The 26,965-nt window shown below is 44.4% G+C and overlaps 1 protein-coding gene across 5 annotated transcripts in view; it reads right to left on the reverse strand.

Moving 5' to 3' along the window:
• The window catches only part of CABIN1 (calcineurin binding protein 1), a 126,849-nt gene extending 103,166 nt beyond the window's left edge, over window positions 1-23,683 (reverse strand). For 3 of the 5 annotated variants that reach the window (XM_075215644.1, XM_075215664.1, XM_075215635.1), the window contains exons 1-12: window positions 23,542-23,683; window positions 21,977-22,020; window positions 21,800-21,892; window positions 21,593-21,706; window positions 20,654-20,788; window positions 20,005-20,185; window positions 19,594-19,723; window positions 18,864-19,013; window positions 18,491-18,780; window positions 18,023-18,212; window positions 10,208-10,341; window positions 5,309-5,526 (exon numbers count right to left, since the gene is read on the reverse strand). In XM_075215644.1, the coding sequence (XP_075071745.1) occupies window positions 5,309-5,526; window positions 10,208-10,341; window positions 18,023-18,212; window positions 18,491-18,780; window positions 18,864-19,013; window positions 19,594-19,723; window positions 20,005-20,185; window positions 20,654-20,788; window positions 21,593-21,706; window positions 21,800-21,892; window positions 21,977-21,979 (1,638 nt within the window). In that variant the 5' untranslated portion in view covers window positions 21,980-22,020; window positions 23,542-23,683. The remainder of the gene's footprint in view (window positions 1-5,308; window positions 5,527-10,207; window positions 10,342-18,022; window positions 18,213-18,490; window positions 18,781-18,863; window positions 19,014-19,593; window positions 19,724-20,004; window positions 20,186-20,653; window positions 20,789-21,592; window positions 21,707-21,799; window positions 21,893-21,976; window positions 22,021-23,541) is intronic. The other 2 variants (XM_075215675.1, XM_075215654.1) reach the window with 1 other exon arrangement.
• Between the last annotated feature and the right edge of the window lie 3,282 nt (window positions 23,684-26,965).

Below are 26,965 nucleotides of genomic sequence, written 5' to 3' on the forward strand. Positions count from 1 at the left end.
CTGGTTCACTAAGGCAGCCAACTTTGTACTGCTCAAGTGCATACCATCAGCCACGGAATTGTCACGAATCTTCATTTGTGACATATTCCGGCTCCACAGCTGCTCCAGGGACCATACATCAGATAGGGGCACCCTGTTCACATCCCGGTTCTGGAGGGCCTTCTGCAGACAGAAAACTGAAATTTTTCTTGGCATATCACCCTCAGTCTAATGGTCAGATGGAGTAGGTAAACCAGGACCTTGAAATCTACCTGCGCATGTACATTTCAGGCAACTAGGACTGGGTGAACTTCTTTTCATGGGCAGAATTTGCCCACAACCTGCACTACCACTCGAGTATAGGCTCCACACCATTCATTGCACTCCATGGGTACCAGCCCCAATTTCCTGAACCTCCAGTCATTGCGACATTGAAAGTACCAGCAGTGGACAACGTACACAAACAATTCCAGGACATTTGGGCGAATGTCAAAACTCAGCTGGCCAAATCCTCAGCCGCATACAAAATTGTGACCGATAAAAAGAGAAGGAAGGGCCCACTTTGGGTCGCGGAGACAAGGTCTGGTTGTCAATCAGGAATGTTCGCCTCCAGGTACCCACCATGAAATTTGTCCAGATACATTGGACCCTTCCAAATCACCCAAGTCATCAATCCTGTGAAATTTAGGCTAAAACTACCAGACTCCATGCGGATTTCTCATTACTAAAACCGCTCATCATCAATAGGAATTCGCCCTTACCACCAGTTGCACTGTCTTCACAGTAGTACGAAATCAAGCAGGGTTTAGTTGTCAGCAGATACAGAGGTACCCTTCAATATCTGGTAGATTGGCCCAGAGGAATGAACCTGGGTGGGGGCATCAGATATGCATGCTCCACAGGCAATCAAATGTTTGCTGAGGAAATTCTCCCATAAAAGCATTAGTTGGTGTTCAATAGACACTCAGTACCTGCAGTCTTAGACATCACTGGGTTGCCTCCAACACAAGGAGTTCTCCGATTGCTGGTGTTCCCAAATAGAATCCTTAACAGAACCAAACTGAGCTCAGCCTCAGACTAGAGAGGACATAACTCCTTTCTCAGGTGTTACCTCTAATCGCCAATAATGATGACACATTCATGGAATCACCAGTTCCTGAGTATCACTTGTGTCCAACATTGATACTCCTGCTACAGGATTATACTAGGAAGTATAGCAGCTATTCATGTTTCTTCAACTCTTATTCAAAGAGTGCAAACACGCTTGTGTACTTCATTGAACGCTACACCAAGTTCCAGTAGTCAAAGATGCTGAGTCACGATGGCCCAGACCCAGAATAAGACTAAGACTTTCTCTTTTCAACCACTAAGCGAGAGATTCAATTTAGCGCTTTGTGTCTCCAGAAGGTCCACGGAGACACGACACGCCTATGTTATGGCAGGAATTTTTCCTCGCACCCCACTGTGGTAATATCCACTCGACACATAACCAGCAATTAAATCTTGTCCCGCTAGAGGGACTGACAGGTTTGTGGTGATAGTCTGAAGAACTGTGTCACCACAAGTGGATTGGACCTGGGCCATCTGGCAAGAATATCATTTTGGAAAATCCATGTGTGGAAGTGTGCAAAGTGCACTGATTCGAAAGCAGACAACATTTTTCCCATGAGCTTCATGTAAAGGGGAACTGATACCAGCTTGAGAGTCAATAGAAATCTCTCCGGCTTTTGAATCATGAACATCTTCTCATCTGGAAAAAGACTTTTAAAAAGCTTGGTGTCTAAGCAGAGATCCAAAAATATAATGAGCTGGAGTAAGAATCAGTTTGGTTTCTTAGTTTATTGTCTAGCCATGGGATTCCAGTGCATGCGCTGTTATTCACAAGTGGGCCAGAAGGATAGATGCAAATCTCTTATCAGGAGGTAATCCAACTATTACCTATTACCTCTGGGGTAATTGCTTTTATAGATTATGTAAGAGGGAGTCCTACTGGATTATGATCTGTGTATATTAGCTCCTAATGGTTTGAATGAGATACTTGATTTCAATGAGCTTTATTAATCTGCTTTGTATGAGTATATGATTAAATGGTTCTATTAACACATATGAGGTTCCAATTAGCTTGATACATATAATAAAATAAATAGTTCTTGGTAGAAAATAGGAACTTATGTGACTGTATTGGATTTGATTTCTGAGAGTATATAGTATTGTATTACCTGTTTCTTCTCACTGGTGTGTCATAGCTGAGGATAATATTTTTAAATGTTTGTTCTTCATTGATGGTCCTCATTCATTGGCTGGAGACTGTTTAAATACTTACTTGCTTATCATACTTATTTACTTTGATGAGGTCATATGTTATTGAGAAATGTTTTAGATGTGTTATTTGATTTGCTATTATTATCCTTAATTTATAAGGTGCCACAAGATGTCCGCAGCGCCGTACACAATACAAGACAGTAGACCATACAGGGTAAAACTGAACAGATCAATAAACGAGTTTTACCAAGAGTCACGGGGCTCCAGGCATAGCAATTATAGTGAGGCTGGAGCAGAATAGGTATGGAGACAGGAGGGAAGAGGACCCTGTTCGTAAGAGCTTACATCCTAAGTGGAGGGCAAACAGACACCAGACACAAATAGAGTCAGAAGGGATCAAGCGCTGGAGGAGCGAGAAGGGACAGGAAAAAGAAGGGTGAAAAGAACGAGTATGGTGAGGTGTGAGGGAACGGTTTGCTACTGGACTGAGAACTTTGTATTCATCACCCGTTTCTCACGGTTTAATGTACTTTTTAATCCTTGGCCCAGTCTAAGTATATACACCAGAACATCGGTGTGTTATGTGTATTATTATTTCATGTAATTAGGTACATTTTGCCCTTATTATTACCTGCAATATTGTATGTAGTATAAATCTAAAGAATATTGCCATACTGTGTGAAAATAACAGGACAGCAGCAGTCATTTTGCTTGGGTTAGCTAATGTAATTACCATTTGTCTCAAATGTCCATTGTTATGAGGTGCAACTTAGATTTGGTTTGTAATCGGAACAATGTCTGAGTCAATTGCTGGCAGCCCATTTTAATTAGCTAGGTCAACATGTAATCTGAGAGGTAATGAGGTTAGAACTTCTAAATGATATGCAGTGTACCGCCACAGTAATATATTGGCTGAAATAGCACTGGGAAATGTGTCAATATAAATGTTATTGTATCAAAATGTAACACTGCTGATACAATGTGTCAAACGTCTTAGGCCCTGAGTCATTAAGGAAAGTAAGGCAAAAAAAGGAGTAAATGTTCTCCAGGACAAACCATGTTGCAATGCAAGGGGTGCAAATTAGTTTATTATTTTGCAGATAAGTTAAATACTGTCTGTTTTTACATCTAACATACAAATACTTGCTAGCTTTATTTTTACACGGAACTTTAATCTTGATCTAGGACATCCCCTATCCCAACTATAAATCTCTCCCCACATTTTAAATTGATCTCCCCCTCCAATGCCCAATGCAACATGGTTTTGCCCAAAGTTACTCCTTTTTTATGCTTTGCTCTCCATAATGACTCAGGCCCTTACTGTTTCATGTAAGCGTGCAGTGTCATTCATGATGTAATATTGTAACCCCATGTTTAGTGTATCCAGCCAAAATAGCTAATTGAGTCAAGCCAATGCATTGTATAATCAAGGTAACAGGGACAGTAGGTCTAGCAGCTAAAGTGTTGACTGAGAGACCCCGTCTTTAAGGAGGAGATTTGAGACATTTGACCCGACATCCTGTGTATACAGCGATGAATATAGGGAGAGGAGAATGCCAGGGGAGCAATTCTAGTTTGGAGGATCCTGGTGTAAAAGACATCAGCGAAAAGGACTTTGGGCCAGGCATTGTGGTGCCGCTGGAGGAATCCCTACCTGAACAGGGTCGGTGTGAGCCAGTAACCCAGGCTGGGCGACACCATAACTGTTTTGCTAATCAGTAGTGGTAATATTGCGGGAGGATAAGACTCTGAAAGAGACCGATATTATTACTTTGGAGTGCAAGTGGCTGCTGTAGGATACATGCTACCATTTACCCTGTAACTTGTAAACGTCTTGTGGTGTTGTGTTGTCGTAATAAAGTCTTATTTTGGATATATTCTGGTCTACCCGAGTGAGTTGAATCCCACAGAGGGTAACTGCCATCCCAGCTAAGGGTGGTATCCTCACAATAGGGTTAGGAGGATGGCTTGTAGGCTTTAAGGAAGAGGTGAGTTTTGAGTGCCCGTTTGAAGGAGCACAGATTAGGCGACAGTCAGATGGAACTTGGGAGGTTGTTCCAGTAGAGGGTGGCAGCTCGGGAAAAATCTTGGATTCTGGAATGTGAAGAAGAAATCAGGGTAGAGAACAGGCGACGGTCATTGGTCGAGCGCAGGGAGTGGGAGGGAGTGTGAATGGAGAGGAGGTTGGAGATGTATGGGGCAGTGGAGTGCAACCCTGTGATTTACAGCTCTTCACATTCAAGCAAGTCCCTTTAAGCTTCTCAAAAAGAAAATGGGCACCCCTTAAAATTGGGACAGAGTAATATCCCTGTGGAGTTTGGTGGCTCTCACATACAGCAAAAAGGATTTGACAATCTAACACTCTGAAGTGTCGTTCATACAGCTAATAGATGGAACCTTTATTCAGCATCAGATGGAGTTATGTGCCTCCCCCCATGTCTTAATCTGCATATGGCAGTGTCTAAAAGATAGGTCCCAGCTTCCACTAGTGAGGGACTGCTGCTGAAGTCCTACTTCATGGACACCTGTTTCAAAACCTGATCGCCCCTTGGAAGAGGTTTATAGAAAGACAGGAGCTTTACATTCATACAGATTTGAACAAAGATTCAAATTAAATGCCTACTCCAGCACAAGCCCTCTATACACAAGGTAGCTGTGTCCCACAAAGTGGAAGAAAAAAAGAAATCATAGCAAAAATCTTTTAACACTATACTTATTAAGAGTATGGGAATTAAAAGGTTTTCCTTTCCTATCTGAGCAGGAAGTGAAATGCAGAAGTGGGTATGCAGCAAAGGAGTTGGGCTGGCCAGCTCATTATGGTAAATGAGGAAAGGGCCCTAGAAACCTTAAGGGCCCCTTTAAATTTTTTCTTCTGAACCCTTAAAGACTCATTAAAGTTTCATTAAGTTATTAATACTTGTATTCAAACTATATCTAAGATGGCTTTACAGATGTCTTAATTAAAATAGAGCTAAAAGCTGTAAATTGCATCCCTTGTTTAGATCTCTGTAACACTATCATACTATTGGCATGTACGATTTAATCTATGCATTGTTTCATTTCTTACCTGTATGTGCTGGTTCGTGCAATCCCTCAGCAGCGGATTTGGCAGCCCATTGCTGTACTTCCTCCAGCTAGCATGTATATTGAGCACTACCTCTGCCAGACCAGAGGGCCACTTCACCATAAACTTCTGGGCAATCACTTTCAGATACCTCATCATAAGCTCCAAGATTCCCCCATTTTGTAGATTATCCAGTAAGAACTGGTGCACATCTTGCTTCTCTACAATGGCAGCATGCATGGGAAAAGGGCAGGGAAGGAAACAGAGAGAAGAGTTGGAAAGTGGAAAGGGTGGGGTTTATTCTGCAATCATCTATGATTTATATATTTTTATACAGGTCATAGCAGTTACCCAAGTATATCCCCACCACACTTTCTCTTTTTTTCTTCTTTTTGCTACAGAATATTTTAATTAGTTTATTTGTACATTTGTCTGCCAGGCCTGTTTACTTGCTATACTGCATAGTTCTTTTTATAAAAAAAAAAAAAAAAGGCCTGCAGGCAAAGTGAAGTCACTAGCTGTTAAAATGAGCAGAAGACCAACATGAAAATATACATAGAAAAATAGGATTTTTATACTTCAGTAAAATCTGTTTCTCCTAGTCCATTGGGGGACACAGGGGACATTGGCGAGACATGAGTGTAGGTGAGATAGGTGTGTAGCACTTTAAAAAAGTTAGTAGTTAGCCCTAGCTCCTTCACCTCTATACCTTTTTTCCTGTTTAGGCTTCTCTTTATGTTTAACAAAGCCCCACAGTAAAGAAGACAACAGAGAGAAAAACAACAGAGAAAGAGGAAAACAATAGCATTCTCTTGAACAAAAAAAGACATAATGTTAAACAAAAAAAGAGAAACTTGAGCATCAAAGGTAGGCGCCAGGTGTCCCTCAGTGCACTAGGAGAAACAGATTTTACTGAAGTATAAAAATCCTATTTTTTCCTAAACCCAATTGGGGTATACCGGGGACATTGGGTACATCCCAAAGCCACAATTACAGGTAGGAACACTCTGAAAAAACACCGCAAATCACATTTCTTCCAAAACTTGTATCCCCTTCTGCAAACACATTAAACCTGTAAAATGTGTGAACGGAGGACCAGGTGGTCAACAGACACCTGCTCAGTAGAGAAACCACTCACCGACCTCGTAGAGTGAGCCTGAAGAATATCAGGAACAGGCTGTCCATCCTATTATAAGCATGATGGATTACAACCGTAATCAAGTGAGCAATAGACACCTTAGAGGTTGGCCAGCCTCTCTTGTGTCATCATAGATGACAAAAAGATCCTCTGTCTTGCGCACATCTTGAATCCTACGCACATACATGCGCAAACTACGGACTACATCTAGAGAACATAAAGAAACTTTGTCCTCTGACGACAGATATTTGGTCTGAGCAGGCATGACAATGCTTGATCTATGTGGAATTTTGACACCACTTTAGGGAGGAAAGAAGACTTAGTTTGAAGAATTGCCCTAGCCTCATGAAAATTAAGAAGAGGAGACTTGCATGATAATACTGCAAACTCAGAAACTCTTCTAGCAGATGAGATGAAGAAGAAATCAGTGTTCCAAATTGAAAACTTTAAATCCACCGTGTCCAAGGGTTCAAACGGGGAATGCTGTAAAGCATTCAATACCAAGTTTAAATCTCAAGGCCTTACCAGAGGAGCATACGGAGGTTGTACATGAAGTAACCCCTGAATGAAAGTTTGAACAACAGGCATGAGAACAAGTCTTCTTTGAAAGAAGACTGAAAGGCCCGACACCTGACGCTGAAGTGAACTAAGGCACAAACAAGCATCTAGCTCATACTGCAAAACGATAAGCAACCTGGAAAACTGAAAAGCAGACGAAGGATACCCCTTCCTTTCACACCAGGCACTATATGTCCTCCAGACACAATTATATTGTTTAGCTGAACCCAGTTTGCGAGTCCGCAGTATGATTTCCACCATAAACTCAGACAAACCCTAAGCTCGAACGATCAACAGCCACGCCGTTAAAGTCAGACATTCTAAATTGAGATGATACAACAGTCCATGACTTAACAGGTCTGGTCATAGCGGTAGACACGAACGTTGGTGTACCAGGCCCCCAGGGACCACCAGAATGATTGAAACACCCTCTCTCTTTACCTTTTATAGGACCCTCAGGAGCATGGCTATTGGTCGGAATGGGTAAATTTAGCAGAACCGCCAAGGAATGGACATGGAGTCTACTGAGACAGCCAGAGGATCTCTTGTCCGAGAGCAGAAGAGGTGAACCTTGTGGTTCAACCGAGACGTCATCATGTTGACTTCTGGTTGACCCCACCTATCTACCAACACCTGCGGATGGAGGGACCATTCGCCAGGAAGCAGAGTCTGTCTGCTGAGAAAATCCGCTTCCGAATTTTCTACCCCTGGGATAAAAATTGACATGGCAGCCCGAAAGATCCTGTGCGTCTCTCACATGGGTAAAGGACTTTTGGTGCCACCATGGTGATTGAGGTATTCCACAGCTGTGGAATTGTCCAACTGTATCTTCACCGCCTTTCCCTGCAGCAAATGTTTGTGCTGGGCAAAGCGTGGAACACTGCTTGCAGTTCCAATACATTGAATGGACTCTGGAAGAATTTAAAACTTCCAAAGATGGAAACAATCGGAACCTGGACATATTGGGTTCTGGAGCATGAACAGGAAAAAGGTACTTATCTTCTTGTGCCAAACAAAACACCCCCAGAAAAAGGAAGTGTTTCAAGAGACTTTTTAGAAACCACATCAGCCTCCTAGGACTTAAGCAAGATATTTTCACCAGAAGAGACACACAGCTGTTCGGACCAACGCACCACAGCTTTGATTACCCATGCCGGTGCCAAGGCGGGTGGGCCACCGTCACGAAAATGGACTTAAGGATGCTCTCAACCTTATGGTCTGCGCTGTCCTTAAGAGTGGCTATGTTGGAAAGAAGGATAGTAGTGACCTTAGCCAAAATTGCAACTGGGGCTTCCACCCATGGAGTCTCCACCCAGTTCGAAGAACCTCAGGGGGAAAAGGATAAGAGGTCTGTAGCTGACAGGACACCTAGAACTTATGATTCAGTGTCAACCAAGCCCACTGAATAAATCATCCAACTGAGAAGAAGTGGGAAAAGACAAAAAAGTATTTGACCGCCTTGTAAAGAGAGGAGGTTCCGCAGTCTCAAGAATCTCCTACACCTGACGGACACCCTATATTAAATATTCCACTCCCAGACGGTCAGGAGGAATTTCCTCCACAATAGAAGAGTTCTCCACGTCAGAAGCAACAACCGTCTCGCCCTCCGCTTGGGAAGAACAATCAGAATCTGACTCATTTCCCTGCAGGGGTGCCGCCACCCCTTGTGCTTATGGGAGGAGGATGGCGCAGCGGATTGCAAGGAGGAAACAAAAACCAAACCCTGAACCAAAGTCACAAGACTCCGTAACCAGGCCGGTGAGGCAAAATCCGCAACTACAGGTCCAGCCTGACCCTGGCTTAGCGCACCAGGAACAGAATCCACCCCACTTGCTACAGAGGCGGGGGATTTGGTGAAAGACCACCCACTGATTGAGACCACACCAGTTGGGCAAGCTCCATTACAGTATTGGTCAGTGACTGAGACCAGGCGAGCTCCACTGAGTTGTAAACAGAACCCCCAAGCACAGTATGCGATCCCAATGACTGGCAGTCTGAGCACAAAGTGTTCACTATTGACCATCCCGACAGAAGAGAACTTCATCACAGAAGTCGCCCCAGCCTTACCCTCAAAGCTCTTCCTCTATATGACATGTTACTCACAGATGGGACAAAATGCAATGAAAAAAAAAAAGTGAAAAAGACAAGTAGCAGACAATCAAAGTACAGAAAGTGAGCCTGCTATACAGCCAAAGAGCCCCAACAGTCTAAGGGTTACAATTCAATGAGAAAGAACAACCCCACAACCTGTTACCTTCCAAGACAAGGGACAGAGAAGGGGGAAGCTGGAGCACCAAAATGGCTGCCTATTCTGGTGTCTGCACACATGGAGTGAGAGACCACCATGGAGGAAGGGCAGGGAGAGTGAAAAAGCACCACGTCCCAAGGCCCAGAACTGGATTGGCAGCCGTCCAGCAAGAAAGCTTCCTCCACCAATCCAATGTCTAGCAGGGCTTATACCTTCACTGTAACCCCTACCTGACCCAGCCACCTAAGTAAACTAATGGCTGCCTCCACCAAAGGGCCCACTGTGTCTTCTTCTATATCCTCTTTCCTCTCCCTGCACTGTGCTGGGAAGGAGTTTCACATACCTGCTGCCATCCTCCGTTTGCAGTGAAGCAGCAGCCCCTGCTCCTGTGCAGCCGCTGCTAGGGACGCCGGCTCCCCAGAGGCATCTGGTGGGAGCCGAGAGCGGCAGTGAAGGCACCACCATGGCACCACTGATCCCCTGCTTCAAGAAGTGCAGCAGAATCAATGCAGGCCACCTAAGGTGCCAGCAAGCTGTCAAAACACCCCAGGCTGCGTTAACACAGAGACCGGCGACTGTCTGTATCAGTGCTGCTGGCAACAGGTGCGGGTGGGGAGGTGGCGGGGGTTGGGGAGATGCACTATTTGTGGCCCTTGGCTACTTCTATCGTTCCATCTATGCATTTCATTTATTATTTTTAGCACTTCCAAATTCTAAGTTATTTTTTTTTTTTAGTCTAGTTCCATTTAGTGAGGGGAGGGTCTGATGGAACTCTCCAGCTCACTAACACTATGACCTTGGCTATAGGAATCCAATTAGAAATGCCAAAATTCACATGACAAAAGGTACACATTATTATTTGACTTCATTCCTAAGTATTATTAATTCATTCATTCATTCAAGCACAAGCTTTGTTCATTTTAAATAAAAAACAATATCAATATGTTTAAGAACTAACCTAATTCCATGAATGTAGTGGAATCAAAAGACATAACAAGATCACCAGCTGTGAAATGTTCTTGTTTTAAGTCTGTCTGTATCTCATCATTGCCAAAAGAATCCTCCTCTTCCTCAGAGTCAGATTTACGGAGCCTGGAGGACACAAAAAAACAGAAACAATTGTCAATGAAAATTGTGTGAACAATTCAAACTCCTACCTGTATGTAAAGAGTAAATGCTGGCAAACTAATCGATAAAAGCAACAGCAGATCGATATAAGAGCCCCATATAGCTTGAACAGCTAGGATGAGCCCACCAGCGCAAAGAGCCTTGTCTTCTCTCAGCTGTCAGCACTTTGAAACTCCCCTTTGCTTTTAATGAGTAAGGGAAACCCCCACCAATGGGCACAATGATGTTCTGCCTTGCTAGCAGTGGTTGCACAAAAGGAGCACAATCCCATTACAACCCCCCCCCTAATGAAACTCTTGATGGTGAATATGAAAACAGAATTTTTATACTTGCATTAAGTCCAAGTACCCTGACCTTCTCAGCCACTCTGGTACCACCAGTCACCTGAACATCTGTTAACCTTCTTTAGCATCCACAGAAGCATCCACAGAAGCATTGTTACCAGAGGGAACACATAAAATCAGATGAAAGTTTCAAAGCTACATATATGGATTATACCAACAACAGATCCCTTTTCCTGGGACAGAGGTGCTCTACCTTGTGGTTCAACTGAGATGCTATGATGTCGACATCTCATGGACACAATCTATCAACAAGCAGCTGGAAGGCTTTCAGGTGAAGGGACCATTCCCCAGGGTGAAGGGCCTGCCTACTGAAAAAGTCTGCTTTCAAGTTTTTTACTCCAGGGATGAATAATGCCGTGATGGTCGGAACATTCTGCTCCACCCATCGCATGATCCTGCTGGTTTTTCTCTTGGCCAGGACACTCGTGGCCCCCTAATGACGGCACTGGCTTGCTGAATCTTTACAGCCCTCCCTCAAAACTACTGGCACCCTTTGACTAAAGCATTGAAAACCCCTATGAGTTCCAGAACATTTATTGGGAGCTCTGACTCCTCTGGGGCCTGAAGAGTGACAGACTGCAACCAGGTTGGCTGGTGTCCGTTGGTACCAGTGTCCAATTCCAGACAGTGAAGGTGTAACCCTTGTTTAGATTTTTTCTCCTCAGTCACCAGAGGAGTGACTGATGCAACTTTGGAGACAGTCTGATGACGGTGAGACTTGTTCCATTTCAAAGTTAGCTAGATTAGGAACTCTCTAAAAAGAACCTGAAAAATAATGGGACTGAACAGTAAATATGAGAATGCACTGATGTCTGTCATATTGGAAAATGAAAGTACGTGTCATTGATGTTCATGGACACTGTGAACTCATCTTGGTCCATACTGTTGATGACAGACCTCAAGGATTCAATCTTGAAATGGTCTACCCGAAGCTAAATATTTAGGGATTTCACGTTTAGTACGGATAAGTAAGGGTTCGTCCAACTTCTGGACAAAGAAGAGATGTGAGTAAAAACTCAATTCCTTCTGCTCTTCTGGAACTGGAATAACTACCCCTGAGGAGGCAAAGACTGAATTGCTTCCCATAGAGCAAAACGCTTTGAATATCCATCTGGGTGAGGACTTCAGGAGATGTATTCCCAAACTTACAAGTCCTCTCAAAAAGGCGTCCGAGATGGAAATGAACAACCGGTCCCAGAAGACGGGCTTCAACTAAGGCAGATCCTGGGTGAGCAGCCTGCCCATCATGCTATTTGTCTCTCTACGCCAATTTCTTAACTTTCGCAGAATATTCGCAGGCCTGTAAGATATGCTCCACCAGAGTGAGCAAAACTGTACTGGATCTCCCAGAACAAAGACCCTCGGACAGTTGCGTCCACCATATCTCCACTGCCTTGAAGATCGAACTGAATCCATGGTCTAAAAGGGAGGCCCCAGCCACCGTAAAAACAAAATTTAGGGTGATCTCATTGTTCTAATCCATGTTATCCCTAAGCTAGCAATATCCATAAACAACGCTGGTGGAGGATTGAGCCAAGCAAGCAAACTAGGCAGAGCTCCCATGTCACTGAATCATTGCTAGGGACTGCAATCTGCATAGAACCTAAACATACAATCAGGCTTGGTCCCTGCATCAGAGCAAAGAGCTTCCAAATAAAGGAAAGGGAACAGTCTGTTTATTTTTTCTCTAACCAGCGAATTGACGTGAATCTCTGATTCTCTCACACCTATATACAGGCATGGCCAAAAGTTTTGAGAATGACACACATATTATTTTTCACGAAGTCTGCTGCCTCAGTTTTTATGATGCCAATTTGCATATACTCCAGAATGTCATGAAGAGTGATCAGATGAATTAAAATTAATTTCCAAGTCCCTCTTTGCCATGACAATTAACTTTTTCCTAAAAACAACATTTCCACTGCATTTCAGCCCTGCCACAAAAGGACCAGTTGACATCAGGTCAGTGATTCTCTCGTTAACACAGGTGAGAGTGGTGATGAGGACAAGGCTGGAGATCACTCTGTCATGCTGATTGAGTTAGAACAACAGACTGGAAGCTTTAAAAAAGGAGGGTGGTGCTTGAAATCATTGTTCTTCCACTGTTAACCATGGTTACCTGCAAGGAAACACGTGCAGTCATCATTGCTTTGCACAAAAAAGGGCTTCACATGCAAGGATATTACTGCTAGTAAGATTACACCTAAATCAACCATTTATCGGATCATCAAGAACTTCATGGATAAAAAGTTTAATAGATGTTAAGATGGCTTCAGGGCACCCAAGAACTACCAGCAAGCACCAGGACCTTCTCCTAAAGTCGATTCAGCTGCGGGATCGGGGCACCACCAGTGCACAGCTTGCTCAGGAATGGCAGCAGGCAGGTGTGAGGGCATCTGCACGCACAGTGAGGTGAAGACTTTTGGAGGATGGCCTGAAGTTAAGAAGGCCAGCAAAGAAGCCACTTCTCTACAGGAAAAACATCAGGGATAGACTGATATTCTGCAAAAGGTACAGAATTTGTACTGCTGAGGACTGGGGTAAAGTCATTTTCACTGATGAATCCCTCTTTCAGATTGTTTGGGGCATCTGGAAAAACGCTTGTCCAGAGAAGGAAAGGCGAGCGCTACCATCAGTCCTGTGTCATGCCAACAGTAAAGCATCCGGAGACCTTTCATGTGTGGGGTTGCTTCTCAGTCAAGGGAGTGGGCTCACTAACAATTTTGTCTAATAACACAGCCATGAATAAAGAATGGTACCAAAACATTCTCCAAGCGCAACTTTTCAAAACCATCCAAGAATAGTTTGCTGATGAACAATACCTTTTCCAGCATGATGGAGCACCTTGCATTTAGGTAAAAGTGATAACTAAGTGGTTCGGTGATCAAAACATCGAAATTTTGGGTCCATGGCCAGGAAACTCCCAAGGCCTTAATCCCATTAAGAACTTGTGGTCAATCCTCAAGAGGCGGGTGGACAAACAAAAACCCACAAATTCTGACAAATTTCAAACATTGATTAAGCAAGAAAAGACAGCCATCAGTCAGTATGTGACACAGAAGTTGATTGACAGCATGTCAGGGCAAATTGCAGAGGTCTTCAAAAAGAAGGGTCAACACTGCAATGTAACAATAATGTAGCAATGTAAGTAATGAATATGAAGTACTTGCCTTACTCTAGATTAGCGCTGGCCGGCCGGTGGTGCGGTGTCTAACGAACCCCCTGGTGTTCACCAAGAGCCGCCGCAAGGCGGGATGGGCTTTGCTGCGGAGGATCGCAGGTCGCGGTCCACTGGTCTGCCTCTAGAGGTAAGGATGTCTGAGGTAACCCACGATAACACTGGAACTGGAAGGTAGTATCAGGATAGCCGAGGTCTGGTACACTTGGATTGGAGAGAATACGTAGTCAACAAGCCGGGGTCTGGTACACGAGGAGTGGAGATAATACGTAGTCAGCAAGCCTGGGTCTGGTACACGAGGAGTGGAGATAATACGTAGTCAGCAAGCCTGCAAGGAACTGGTACACGGGAGACACACACGAGTAGCACCTAGTCAGGGTACATAGGAAGTTGCTCTGACGCTGTCCAGGCGTCAGAGCAGGACTTTAGTAGTTTGCAAGCTTGAATTCCCTGCCCCGACTGTCATGTGACAGCGCCGCCGCGACCCGGAAGGGAGAGAGGATCGCGGCGCTGGAGCGAGGACAGGTGAGTGTAACATGCAAACATTGACTCTTTGCATAAAGTTAATGTAATTGTCAATAAAAGCCTTTGACACTTATGAAATGCATGTGATTTTACTTCAGTATACCATAGCAACATCTGACAAAAAGGTCTAAAAACACTGAAGCAGCAAACTTTGTGAAAACCAATATTTGTGTTATTCTCAAAACTTTTGCCCATTACTGTACTTTCCTTTTGCCTGTTAGCTCCCAAAAAAAATCCTCTATTCCCTGCATCCTGTTAAGAGTCAGCATGAGGAAACTCTGTGTCAGTGTCTACGGCCATCTTAGCTTCCTCTTGGGTGAACTCCCAAGACTGAAGAGCACCAGGAGTCTATGCGCTTCCAAGGTTTAGTTTGCGGAGACAGATTTCATCATCAAGAAAGAAAAGCATTGAACAAGGATCTGCATCAACACTGGCGGGTCTTGTTACCAAGCTGAAACGTTTGAAGATGCAGCAGCTGAGCTCGAAGGCCTTGCTAAGTGTTACAGATAGTGAAGGATTGGTTCCCAAGGCTCCCCAAATGAAGGGCTTAAGTCACTGCTCGGTCCCCAGGGAAGGGCGGACAGCTGCAAAAGCTCCTCCAAGTACAAACCAAGTCAAGGCAGCTTCAGATGCATTGATGGAACACCCCAAGGGCGAGTGCGCCTGCTGAACCGAAATGACTACTGGACAATTTGGAATGGCATTTCTCTGACTCCATTGGGGGACACTGTGGCACATTGTGGTATAGTAAGTGAATCTAGAGTAAAGTAAAGGCACTTTAACACTCAAATATTTTCAGTGGATAGCTCCTCCCCTACTATTCCATTCCAATGGGGGCCGTTTTCAGTTGTTATAACAAATACCAGAAGAGAAGGCCAACAAGAACAAACAGAAAAGTAAACACCAGAAACAAACATACAGAGCAAGGGGAGGGAGTACAGTGTCCCCCAATGGAGTCAAAGAAATAGATTTTATGGTGAATAAAAAAATCCTCTTTTCTCTTTACTGCCATTGGGGATTACTACAACACACTGGGGATATACCAGAGATGCCACCAAGGGAGGAAGTGCTCAGGAACAGCTGTGCTTGACACCTTGCGCCAAAAGCTAGCATCCTGAGATACAGAGCTCTGCAACTTGTAGAATTTTGAAAAAGTGTGGACAGACGACCACATTGCAGCCCTGCAAAACTGCTCAGCCAGAGCACCGTGACGCGCAGCCCATGAAGCACCAACAGGCCTGGTGGAGTGAGCCTTCAAATCCACTGGCACAGGTCTAGCTGTCTCAACATAAGCCAAGCGAATGGTGGACATAAGTCAACGAGCAATGGATTACTTAGACACTGCCCAATAATGTTTTGGGTATCATAGAGGATGAAAAGATAATTTGTCTTACGAATGGAAACCGTACTGTCAACATTGCACCGGAGGGCCAAAACCATATCCAGAAGATGCAAGAACGCATCAGAAGACGGAGACCGATGATCAAAGGTCAGAATGACAATCTCCTGGTTCAAGTGACACCGAGAGCTGATGTTGGTGCACAGCTGACACTTATGGTCGGTGAGTGTGTGGTGGTCAAGTGGAAAGTAACAGCAGTTTTGTGCCAGTAAGTGAAACTTCAACAACCTATGAACCCCTTCCAACAGAACCGATAGAGGACAATACAATAGGGGAATTTAAACAAATTTGGGTAGACATAAGGCTTTCCTAAATCTGAAAAACCTAAGGTTCAAGTAGGGTGTGATGTTTTTAGGCATAAAAACAAACTAGATGGGCTATGTCGTTATTACCTCTTGTCATCTACTATATTTCGATGAAATGACGACACCATAAAATGCCAATTCCATGTGGCTGCTGTCTTTGATAACCAGTGTCGAAGTTGAATAATAGCTAAATTGATTTATATTGGTTTACCGTGCATTAGCGATTAGTATGCCATACCAGAGTTAATAATGCAATCGCACAGGTAAACAGCACATACACACCGACATTTGTAAATAGGACACATTGAGTAAGGTTCCAACCCACATTAGTTTATTAAAACTTAGAGAATATTTATACATAGATAAAACTACAGTAAAAGTATTTATGGCTTACCAACACCTCTAATTATATATGCATCATAAGAGGTAGGTTATTACGGCGGTTCCCAAACTGTGCACCGCGGCTCCCAGGGTTGCCGCGGCGCTGTCACTGGGGTGCCGCGGGCCAGCCATAAAAAAAAAAAAAAAAAAAGAACACAGATACTTACCAATCCGCCGGGCGCCGGGACCCAGCAGCCTCCTCTCTCCCGCAGCTGTCACTGAATATCGACGTCAGTAACAAGCTGCGGGAGAGAGGAGGCTGGGTCCCGGCGCCCGGCGGATTGGTAAGTTTCTGTGTTCTTTTTTTTTTTTTTTTATGGCTGGCGCGGGGCACAGTGAGAGGGATCGCGACAGCAGAGCAGAGGAGGGGGACAGAGCGGGGCAGAGGAGGGGGACAGAGCGGGGCAGAGGAGGGGGACAGAGCGGGGCAGAGGAGGGGGACAGAGCGGGGCAGAGGAGGGGGACAGAGCAGGGCAGTGGAGGGGGACAGAGCGTGAGAGGGCAGTGGAGGGGGACACAGCGTGAGAGGGCAGAGGAGAGGACAGCGTGTGAGAGGGCAGAGAAGGGGGACAGAGAGCAGAGGAGGGGGACAGAGAGCAGAGGAGGGACACAGCGTGGCAGAGGAGGGGGACAGAGAGCAGAGGAGGGGCACAGCGGGGCAGAGAAGGGGCACAGCAGGGCAGAGAAGGGGCACAGCGAGGCAGATAAGTGGGACAGAGCAGAGGAGGGGGACACAGCGGGGCAGAGGAGGGGGACACAGCGTGACAGAGCAGAGGAGAGGGACACAGCGTGACAGAGCAGAGGAGAGGGACACAGCGTGACAGAGCAGAGGAGAGGGACACAGCGTGACAGAGCAGAGGAGAGGGGACACAGCGTGACAGAGCAGAGGAGAGGGGACAGCGTGACAGAGCAGAGGAGAGGGGACAGCGTGACAGAGCAGAGGAGAGGGGACAGCGTGACAGAGGGGGCAGTTTGAGAGAGGGTAGTGTGTCTGGATGCAGAGGGGGCAGAGTGTCTGGATGCAGAGGGGGCAGAGTGTCTGGATGCAGAGGGGGCAGAGTGCCTGAGGGCAGAGTGTCTGGATGCAGAGGGGGCATTTTTGCATACAACTAAATAAGTATTTCTGTCCTGACCTAAATACTTATTACAATTTTTTGACCCAACTACTTCTAAAACAGGACTGCTCAATAATTATTTTGGAGGGGTGCCTTGAAAAAATTTGGAGACTCTAAGGGGGGTATTCAATTGTTCCTCCGGGCGCCGCCGGAACGAGCGCGTTAAAACTATTACCGTTTATACGGTAATTACTCGCTCAATTTCAACTCGCAGCTCCCTGAGCAGCGAGCTGAAATTGAGCGAGTAAATTACCGTATGAACGGTAATTACGCGCAATATTACCGTATAAACGGTAATAGTTTTAACGCGCTCGTTCCGGCGGCGCCCGGAGGAACAATTGAATACCCCCCTAAGGGTGCCGCGAACTGCAAAAGTTTGGGAACCACTGGGTTATTACCATGTGACACAGTCAACTGTATACCTGGATGGCAAAAATTTCAGCAGCAGTTCTTGAAAATCAACCCTTTCCTCTTTCTTGCATTTGGTGTTGCGTACACGGGCAGAGCGTCTCTTGGCTGTCTCTCCTGCATCCTCGCATATCCTCTTCCTCTTAACACCCTTCTTGGTCTTGTCTCCAGCAGACGGATCTGATGTCAAACCAAAATGCAAATGTCATTAAGGTGACTCTATTGGAATATTGTGCAAAACATTTGACAAGACCACGTGCATAATAAATCCACAGCAAATAAAAAAAAAATGTAACAAAAGTATTATTATTTTTTTTAAACAAAATGTAGCAATATTTTAGCATGTACAAAATAATAAAAATACTTAATTTATATTCAAATGTTAACAGTCATAAAACTGTGTCCTGTTTTTAATAGATACACACACCATTGGCATAAACTTTACGTGATTCTCTCACCTTGTGGAGTCGAGGAATCAGTTATATTTAGAGAAGTAACAATAGGGCTAGCAGAGGAGAGTGCAGGGAACGGCTCCGTCACTGACACAGATGGTGTTGGTGGAGTTGAGCTGCTGGGGGTATCTGAGGTTTTGTTTGTAGGGGAGGAGGAGGTATGGGATACAAGAAGGAGATGCTCTGGATCTTTGTAATCTGAGAGGTCAATCCTTTTCCCCAAACTAGGACGAGGGGGTTCACAAGTTGTTTGGTGACGGTACATAGCCAGCAGACTTTCCCCAAGACACTTCCACCTGGCAAAATAACAAAGACCAGATGGTACCACATTGAACACCACTGTTATACAAGAGATGCCACTAAAAAATGTTATACTCACGTTAAATACGGGAGGGGGTGAACCAGCTTTAAATCAGGCTCCTGCTTTTTCACAGACAAAGCTTGTCTCTTCCTGCGCAAATCTAATGCTTCCTCCACTATTCTGTTCGCCTCATCCTCACTCACATCCACCTCATGAATGGACATGTCACTGAATAGCAGAAAAATAGATTCACTGTGAGCATTCCAATTTCTCTGACAATATATTATTACATATTGCTGTCCCTATGGCTTGTCCTGTGGGAGTGGTGTATTGCAGTACTGTTGGCCAGATCCCCCTTCAGTTCTATTGTGATCTGCCCCACATGTTCACCTTTGTATATGTGGTGGGTAGAAAGGACACTGTAATTGGAGAAAATGGCAATGGTTTGTAAAGACCATTCTGAGGAATAGCTATTATAAGGGTTAGATCAACATGCATGGATAGGGAAATTCTAATCCATCCATCAGGCTTGATTGCATCCTCTTGCAGAAAATGTGTTACAAATTGGGGCACTGAGTCTATCAGGTGCACCTGCGATTGTGAGATTTAACACTTATTGTGATGCCATTCCAGGCATGGGAAATCAATTTGTATATAGCACTGGAGAGCAATAGAACTCGTAGGCACCAGGACATGTAAATCCCTGATCCGCTATTGCCATTCGTATCCAAATAAGTGTGGATTCTGCACAAATCCCCTACAGGTTTACTAACCCGGAAGTTGCAAGCACTCCAGGGTGGATACTCACCATTTTAGAAACATGCGGAAAGAGTCCTTCTTTAGGCCGGGCTGCTCCTCAAAGATCCTCTCTTTCAGTACCAAACCTTTGCTATAACGACAGTCTCTTTCTAAAGCTTTGCAGATAAAGTATAGACAGTCTGTGAACAGAACAGACCAGAACAAATAACATAGTTGCTGGGAACATTAAACCAATTCACATGCGATAGAACGCGTTTTGTAGGTTTATTTCCTACACACTGCTGCTTGGTACACTTTTTACTTTTATATGCAATGCAATAAACTGTACATACATCCTTCTAGGTGGATTGCTTTGTGCTGGCACACAATTGTTTATTATTTAACCACACTACCTTATACTACTAACCCTCTTTTCAAACACTTTCCAATAGTAGTTTCAGCATGTATTGTAATTACTTACTGCCATAATCACTGATTGTGTACAGAACAGTGACCAGGTTATCCAGACAAGGCCAGTGATCTGGGTTACACTGAAGTCCTTCTTCAAATGCATGCCTTGCCAGTGGAACGCGCACCAGACGTAGAGCCAGCCGACCAATCTTGTACCACAGATTAACATCAGTAGAGTCTAACATGACAGCCTGTATTGATACAAATGAAGTAAGAATTAACAATATCTTTTATGCAAGTGTATTAAAAACAGCTGACATTTTTTTGCCTTCACTGCATGCTAGAATAATTTATTTAATTTTAACTCCTTTTATGGAAGACTACACAGACACATTCTAAGATAACATGTGAATAAGTACTCTAAGGTGCCCATAAATGGATAGATCGAATTACTTAAATTGAGTGTTGTACAATTGGGTCTGTGTCCAATTTGTCTACACACATGAGCTCAGTATCTTGGCACTCAGGCACAGTAGGTCAGTGACTGTACACAATGGATGATCACTGGGACCGGTCCCTATTCTGGAACATCTAATAGATCCAGATCAAATGTTGATCAGGATTGCTGGTTCTTTTGGTCCACAATTGGCATTGAAATCGATGAGTGGAAAAAAGTGCTTCTCGAATATAAATTCTTATTAGAATTAAGGGCATGATACCTCAAGGTTATATTCCATTGCAGTCTCCAGATCATCCCGTAGTGCTGCAAGTTGTGCCAAGTTCTTATATGTTGAATATTTCAGCATTAACCCAGGATGCTTTATGCCCTCCTTTTCATCACTCAAAGGGACAGCCTGAAAACCCAGAAGAAAATTATTAAGCAATATATTTCACTGGACAGTGCACAGAAAATAAAAAATAGCTGTGATTTTGACAGACACAAACTAATTTATTTTGCAAACAAATGTTATAATGTATCTTTGCAAGAGCATTAAGAAGTGTGATCTTGTGATTTATTATCATTTACTATCCCTATGGAGAACAGCTCTACTATACATAACAGCATTACCAGTAAATGGATCGCAGACCATGGATGCAGCATGCTCCATCCCTATGGAGGACAGCCTCGCTATACACAACAGCATTTGTATGGCCCAAATGACAGGCCAAGTACACAACATGCAACAAACTCTCCACACACACACAAGAGCATTCTAATGAATGAAAGATGAATCATGTACATAGTACTATTTTTCTCTAACGATGGGCCATTATCAATTTGCGATCGATGAATGCAAGTAGAAATAAGGCTGGTCCTTCATAGGGATACACAAAGTGATAGAGTACACAGCCTAAAACCAGTGGTTTACACAAAAAATTTCCATTTCTATAAAAGATTTACGTATAACTAAAGAGGAGCAAAATGTTCAAAACTATTATTTGGTATATTAGCCTCATTCTGCAAATTTTGTGGCAGAATTTGGTCTTAGGTGTATTCAAAATACCCCACATCATTTATGCCCTGCCCAGAATCTCAGTACTAAAACAGAACAAAAAAACTATAAAAAAATAAATAAATAACCCATCCCACAAAGAAAGATAATGAAACCGGTAGTCTGAGATCCCCCTCTGCTAGCCAGACAGTTCATCAAACTCACATCCTGCAGAAGACGGGTGTCTAGCAGCTGGTGATAGGCTTGGGAGGACTCATCATAACGGTCAAGCTTCTGCAGGTCCAAAGCCTTGTGGTAAAGGGCAAATGCCTCAGCTTCCTACAAACATAAGCAATAAAAAATGATGCTCTTGTGTGCATATAAACACCCTACACTTCAAGCTCTACATGTAAAGGAAGAAGCTAATCTCACCTGAGCCTCTTTTGTCTGCGTTTTATGACTTTTAAAAGTCTCTTCATGTTCTCCTTCCACAGCAGAAGCTGCATTTAATGCTGCAATGCGAATCTAGTGGCCAAAGAACAGAAATGAGTAATCTATAAATATAAATAATCTGGGTCATTATTATACTTCAAATTTAGATGAGATTACCATTCTCAATTATTCTGTGTTACAGCTGAAGACAGGTACCCATTCTAAAAAGAAGAATATAGAGAAGAGGAAATGTTAGTGTTACAATGTGAAAGCTACAAACAATAACGGTACCTTAGTTTCCCACAACTTATGAAAAACAATATGAATATATATTTTTTGCAAATCATAGATAGCATTGTGGCCTAGTTCTCCACAGCCCCCGCAATTGTTCCGGAATTAGGGGGATCGGGTCACATCTAGCCTGTATTATGCTGCTGCTCCAGTTCCCATTTGCTGGAGACAAAACTCCACACTGGAGCTCCGATGGCTTCAGTAGTTGTAGCAAAGAGACTGCTTTCACGGGGTCTGTCTACCATCCCTTTGGAATGGCGGAAACTTTAAAGATAAGTCTCCAAGTCCAGTGAAGGCTATCCATCTAATCTGTCCCCCTGTCCTGTGGTGAGACCAGGGTCCTTAGTTACTGTTCCACCGGCTACCTTGTAGTCTTGATCCAAAATAAGTGATCAGGTGGACCCAACCACAGTCATCAGCAAAGAGGTGCTACAGAAGTTCGACACACCACCCAGAAGTAAGTGGTTCAAGGTGCTGAAGAAGAAGTCTGGTGAGTGCAGAGATTATTCTGGGGGCACCACGGTAATACACAGGAGATTACTGACTGTAAAGAGAAACCCCAGTGTAAAACATTTCCCCAGACAGGGTGATGGAGTAAGACCATCCTGTGACAAGCACAAACAACACGCTGTCATACACAAAATGTTTTGGGTTGTTTTTTTTTATATAAGCTTATACCAATGTCCTCTAATCAATGTTATAAACATAATTTCAAGTTAAACAGAATTTTATTAGGCCTTGGGAGTTAAATGTTGATTCATACGTAATAAGTCCAATAAAGGTTTATATGGATGACAATCTGGAATAGAAGCCCATATGGCTAGATACAAGACATGTAAGGGGGATGTGCTTGGTTGCTGTAGAAATCATTCCCACCACCTTATCCTGTCAAACTTCTCCCAGGTCTCACTTGGCTAAATCTTGCCTCAAGAGACCCATGCTGCAGCAGACATTATCACCTAATTAGTAGTCAGACTACTAGCTATAGTCTTAGAGCACAGTGAAAAATTAAAACAATTGGTGATTAATTTGGTGAATTTATTTTAATAAATATGAATGCTTCAGTTAAATAGATAAACTATATCCTTATTTACACATAATAATTAAAACAACTGCTATGTATGCTGGCACTATGCACATTTTAATATTAATAAACAATGTTGACGTTGGAGCCACTGTGACTATATTATAGTTAGTTATACATTCATCCAAAGTCTACAGCCCAGCTTACAAGATGGACAGTAATACACAATGAATGAGGTAGTCACATGGAAATAGCGGAGACTGGCCCTCAATCAAGGTGTATTCTTCAATCACTAAAACTCTCCTCCTTGGCTAATCAATCAGACCGCCTGGCCGGGACACATATCCCAGTCTCCCTCTTCTCTGCACCACATTACGGATAAGGTAACCACCAGGGAGGATTACCGGGAGCAGACCGTGAAACTCACCTACGGTCACCACGGCAACCGCCTCCTGCAGTCATCCGTACAGGACCAGCTGCACCCCGTAGTATCGCCGCTAGCCGTAGGCTGGCCTCACACCCACTGACCAACCACAGGATTCCTCTTTACCAACCAACCCAATACAGAGACCTGCTGGAGGCCACATTAGTACTCCCGGAAACAGCTTTGTCTGTGTGAGTATGAGCGAGAACTGAACGCAGTGTCGTCATCTACAGGAAGTGGCTTCAGGTTCTAGAAATAAATTGCAATGCGGCATTTATCCATGATCTCCCACGTTTGTAATATGTTACTGTGAGAGTGCTGCTAGGCAGAGGGAAGAGGACGATAAATGGCTGCTACTTATGACTCTCTTGATAGTACATGGTCCTAAAAGATTTGCCCCAGAAAATGTCTAAATGGTTAGCACTTCTGCCTTCCAGCACTGCGGTCATGAGTTTGATTCCTGACCATGGCCTTATCTGTGAGGAGTTTGTATGTTCTCCCCGTGTTTGTGTGGGTTTCTTCTGGGTGCTACAGTTTCCTCCCACACTCCAAAAAACATACAGGTAGGTTAATTGGCTGCTAACAGGGTGACCCTAGTCTGTATGTATGTATGTATGTGTGTGTGTGTGTGTGTGTGTGTGTGTGTGTGTGTGTGTGTGTGTTAGGGAGTTTAGACTGTAAGCCCCAATAGGGCAGTGACTGCTGTGAATTAGTGGCGCTATATAAATAAATGATGATGATTATTTAGTGTTTACCATGTCCATACAAATCTTGCTATGCTGCATACTGAAGGCAATTTTTAATATCTATTGTTATTCTTTTTTGAAAGTGAATATTGTGACAGGATGGTCTTATTCTGCTGCCCTGTTACGGTGGAATGGGAGGTGGTTAGATTTGTGTTGGGGTTTTTATTATCAGTAACTATCGGTTAACGACGGCTACTGCTGTTACTTTGCCGCAAACTGTGCAGCGCCATGGGTTCCCCCCTGTTTGAGGAGAGTAATGGCAGCTACCAGCAGGCTCCGTCACCAGCACCTGGAACCATTTGCTTCCAAGTGGTACGTGTAGCTGCTGCAGCACCTCTTTGGTGACTGGCTAGATTCCCCTAACCACTAACTCTGGATCAGGACTGCTAAGTAATGGGCAGTGCATTATCTAGAGAAGGACGAGCGTGTTAGCTCTTGCAGGAAGAGAGCTAGATCTTTGCGCATAGTAATGCTTATTGCCAATTAATAGCTGTTTCACACAACACCGACTTAAAGGTAGTGGATGTACATAACCACATTGTCAAACAGTTTTTACATATATGTTGGCAGGGAGTAACCCAACCCCCTGTCACTTTAACCAATCCATGTTGCTCCACTTATCTTGAATCAGTCTGCACCTTGTTCAACCCTTTTACACTACTAAGGGGAGGGAAGTAGTTATCTCTTCTGCCTATGCACTGCCTATGGTACTAAGCCTGGGCTGGGAGATTTATATTTAAATGTCTAATGGCCCTTCAAAGAGTAAATCAGCTCCAGATGGATGCCAGTCAGAATCTGGGGCAGCAGTCTACCTGCCATCAGCAGCCAGAACTCATAGAGCTCAGTTGTACTGTTTTGCTCCATTGGTTTTTTAAGGGACATCACACCTGCAGGGTTCATGCAAATATGGACGTACATTGCTCTTATTTTGGTGCAAACATTGAATGTAAAAGTGTTGGTCTGTATTGATGCTGCATTTACTAAGAAGCTAAATAAATGTCAGTCTAGCCCGGCGGTTCCCAAACTGTGCGCCGCGGCTCCCAAGGGTGCCGCGGCGCTGTCACTGGGGTGCCGCGAGCCAGCCATAAAAAAAAAAAAGAACACAGAAACTTACCAATCCGCCGGGCACCGGGACCCAGCAGCCTCCTCTCTCCCGCAGCTGTCACTGAATATCGACGTCAGTAACAAGCTGCGGGAGAGAGGAGGCTGCTGGGTCCCGGCGCCTGGCGGATTGGTAAGTTTCTGTGGGTTTTTTTTTTATGGCTGGCGCGGGGCAGAGGAGGGGGACAGAGAGGCAGGGGAGAGGGGCAGTGGAGGGGGACACAGCGTGAGAGGGGCAGTGGAGGGGGACACAGCGTGAGAGGGGCAGAGGAGGGGGACACAGCGTGAGAGGGGCAGAGGAGGGGGACACAGCGTGAGAGGGGCAGTGGAGGGGGACACAGCGTGAGAGGGGCAGTGGAGGGGGACACAGCGTGAGAGGGGCAGTGGAGGGGGACACAGCGTGAGAGGGGCAGTGGAGGGGGACACAGCGTGAGAGGGGCAGTGGAGGGGACACAGCGTGAGAGGGGCAGTGGAGGGGACAGCGTGTGAGAGGGCAGAGGGGGCAGTGTGAGAGAGGGCAGTGTGTCTGGATGCAGATGGGGCAGAGTGCCTGAGGGCAGTGTGTCTGGATGCAGAGGGGGCATTTTTGCATACAACTAAATAAGTATTTCTGTCCTGACCCAAATACTTCTTATTACAATTTTTGGACCCAACTACTTCTAAAACAGGACTGCTCAATAATTATTTTGGAGGGGTGCCTTGAAAAAATTTGGAGACTAATACCGCTTTCATACTGCCGCCCCGGCAATATCCCGGGTTTTTCAAGCCGGGTTTTTGCCGGGGCTCGGAGCGTCCCAGCTCAGAAACACCATTCATACTGCACCTCGGACCCGGGAATTTCCTGGGTTGACCCCATTCATACTGCACAAGTCTGTGTCCTGGCAATTTGTGGGAGTCATCACCAGAGCAGTGTTCATTGGCTGAAAAATGGTGATGTCATTGAAAGGTGACTGGTTTTTTTTTCTTCCACGGGCTCCCACCGATGACATCATCCTCCAGAGACAGGCAGACAGCCAATCAGCTTGTTTTCTGTGCAACCCGGGTTGAAAAACCCGGGTTGCACCATTCATAGTGCAGGCAACCCGGGAATTACCCCTCGATAAATCCCGGGTTGATGACCCAGGTTTTTAGACCCGGGATTTTTGACTTGTACCATTCATACTGCACCAAGACCCGGGTCGTTTGAGCTCGCCCCGGCAAAAACCCGGGATTTTGGTGCAGTATGAATGGGGTATAAGGGTGCCGCGAACTGCAAAAGTTTGGGAACCAGTGGTCTAGCCCATTCCACAGCAGATTACATGCAGATGCTCTCAAACAGGAACCAGCTCCAGAAACCACTAGTTTGTACATACCCTTTCCTAACAAGCTGGTCACCTTTTTTTTTTTTTTTTCTTTTTAAACTGCCTTTAAAGAAAGGTAAATTATACCTTTAGTCAGAAATTCTGAACCTTGTCACCATCTGGCTTAATTCTAGAACCTAAATTGTAATTTTAAATAAAGCAATTTAGAAGAGTTGATGGACTTTACTTTCCTTCACCATGTATGGTGCTAAAAAGTTTATATCCAAAAATCAATGGAAT

The sequence above is a fragment of the Mixophyes fleayi genome, chromosome 1, assembly GCF_038048845.1.
Source record: "Mixophyes fleayi isolate aMixFle1 chromosome 1, aMixFle1.hap1, whole genome shotgun sequence".
NCBI classification, from domain to species: domain Eukaryota; kingdom Metazoa; phylum Chordata; class Amphibia; order Anura; family Limnodynastidae; genus Mixophyes; species Mixophyes fleayi.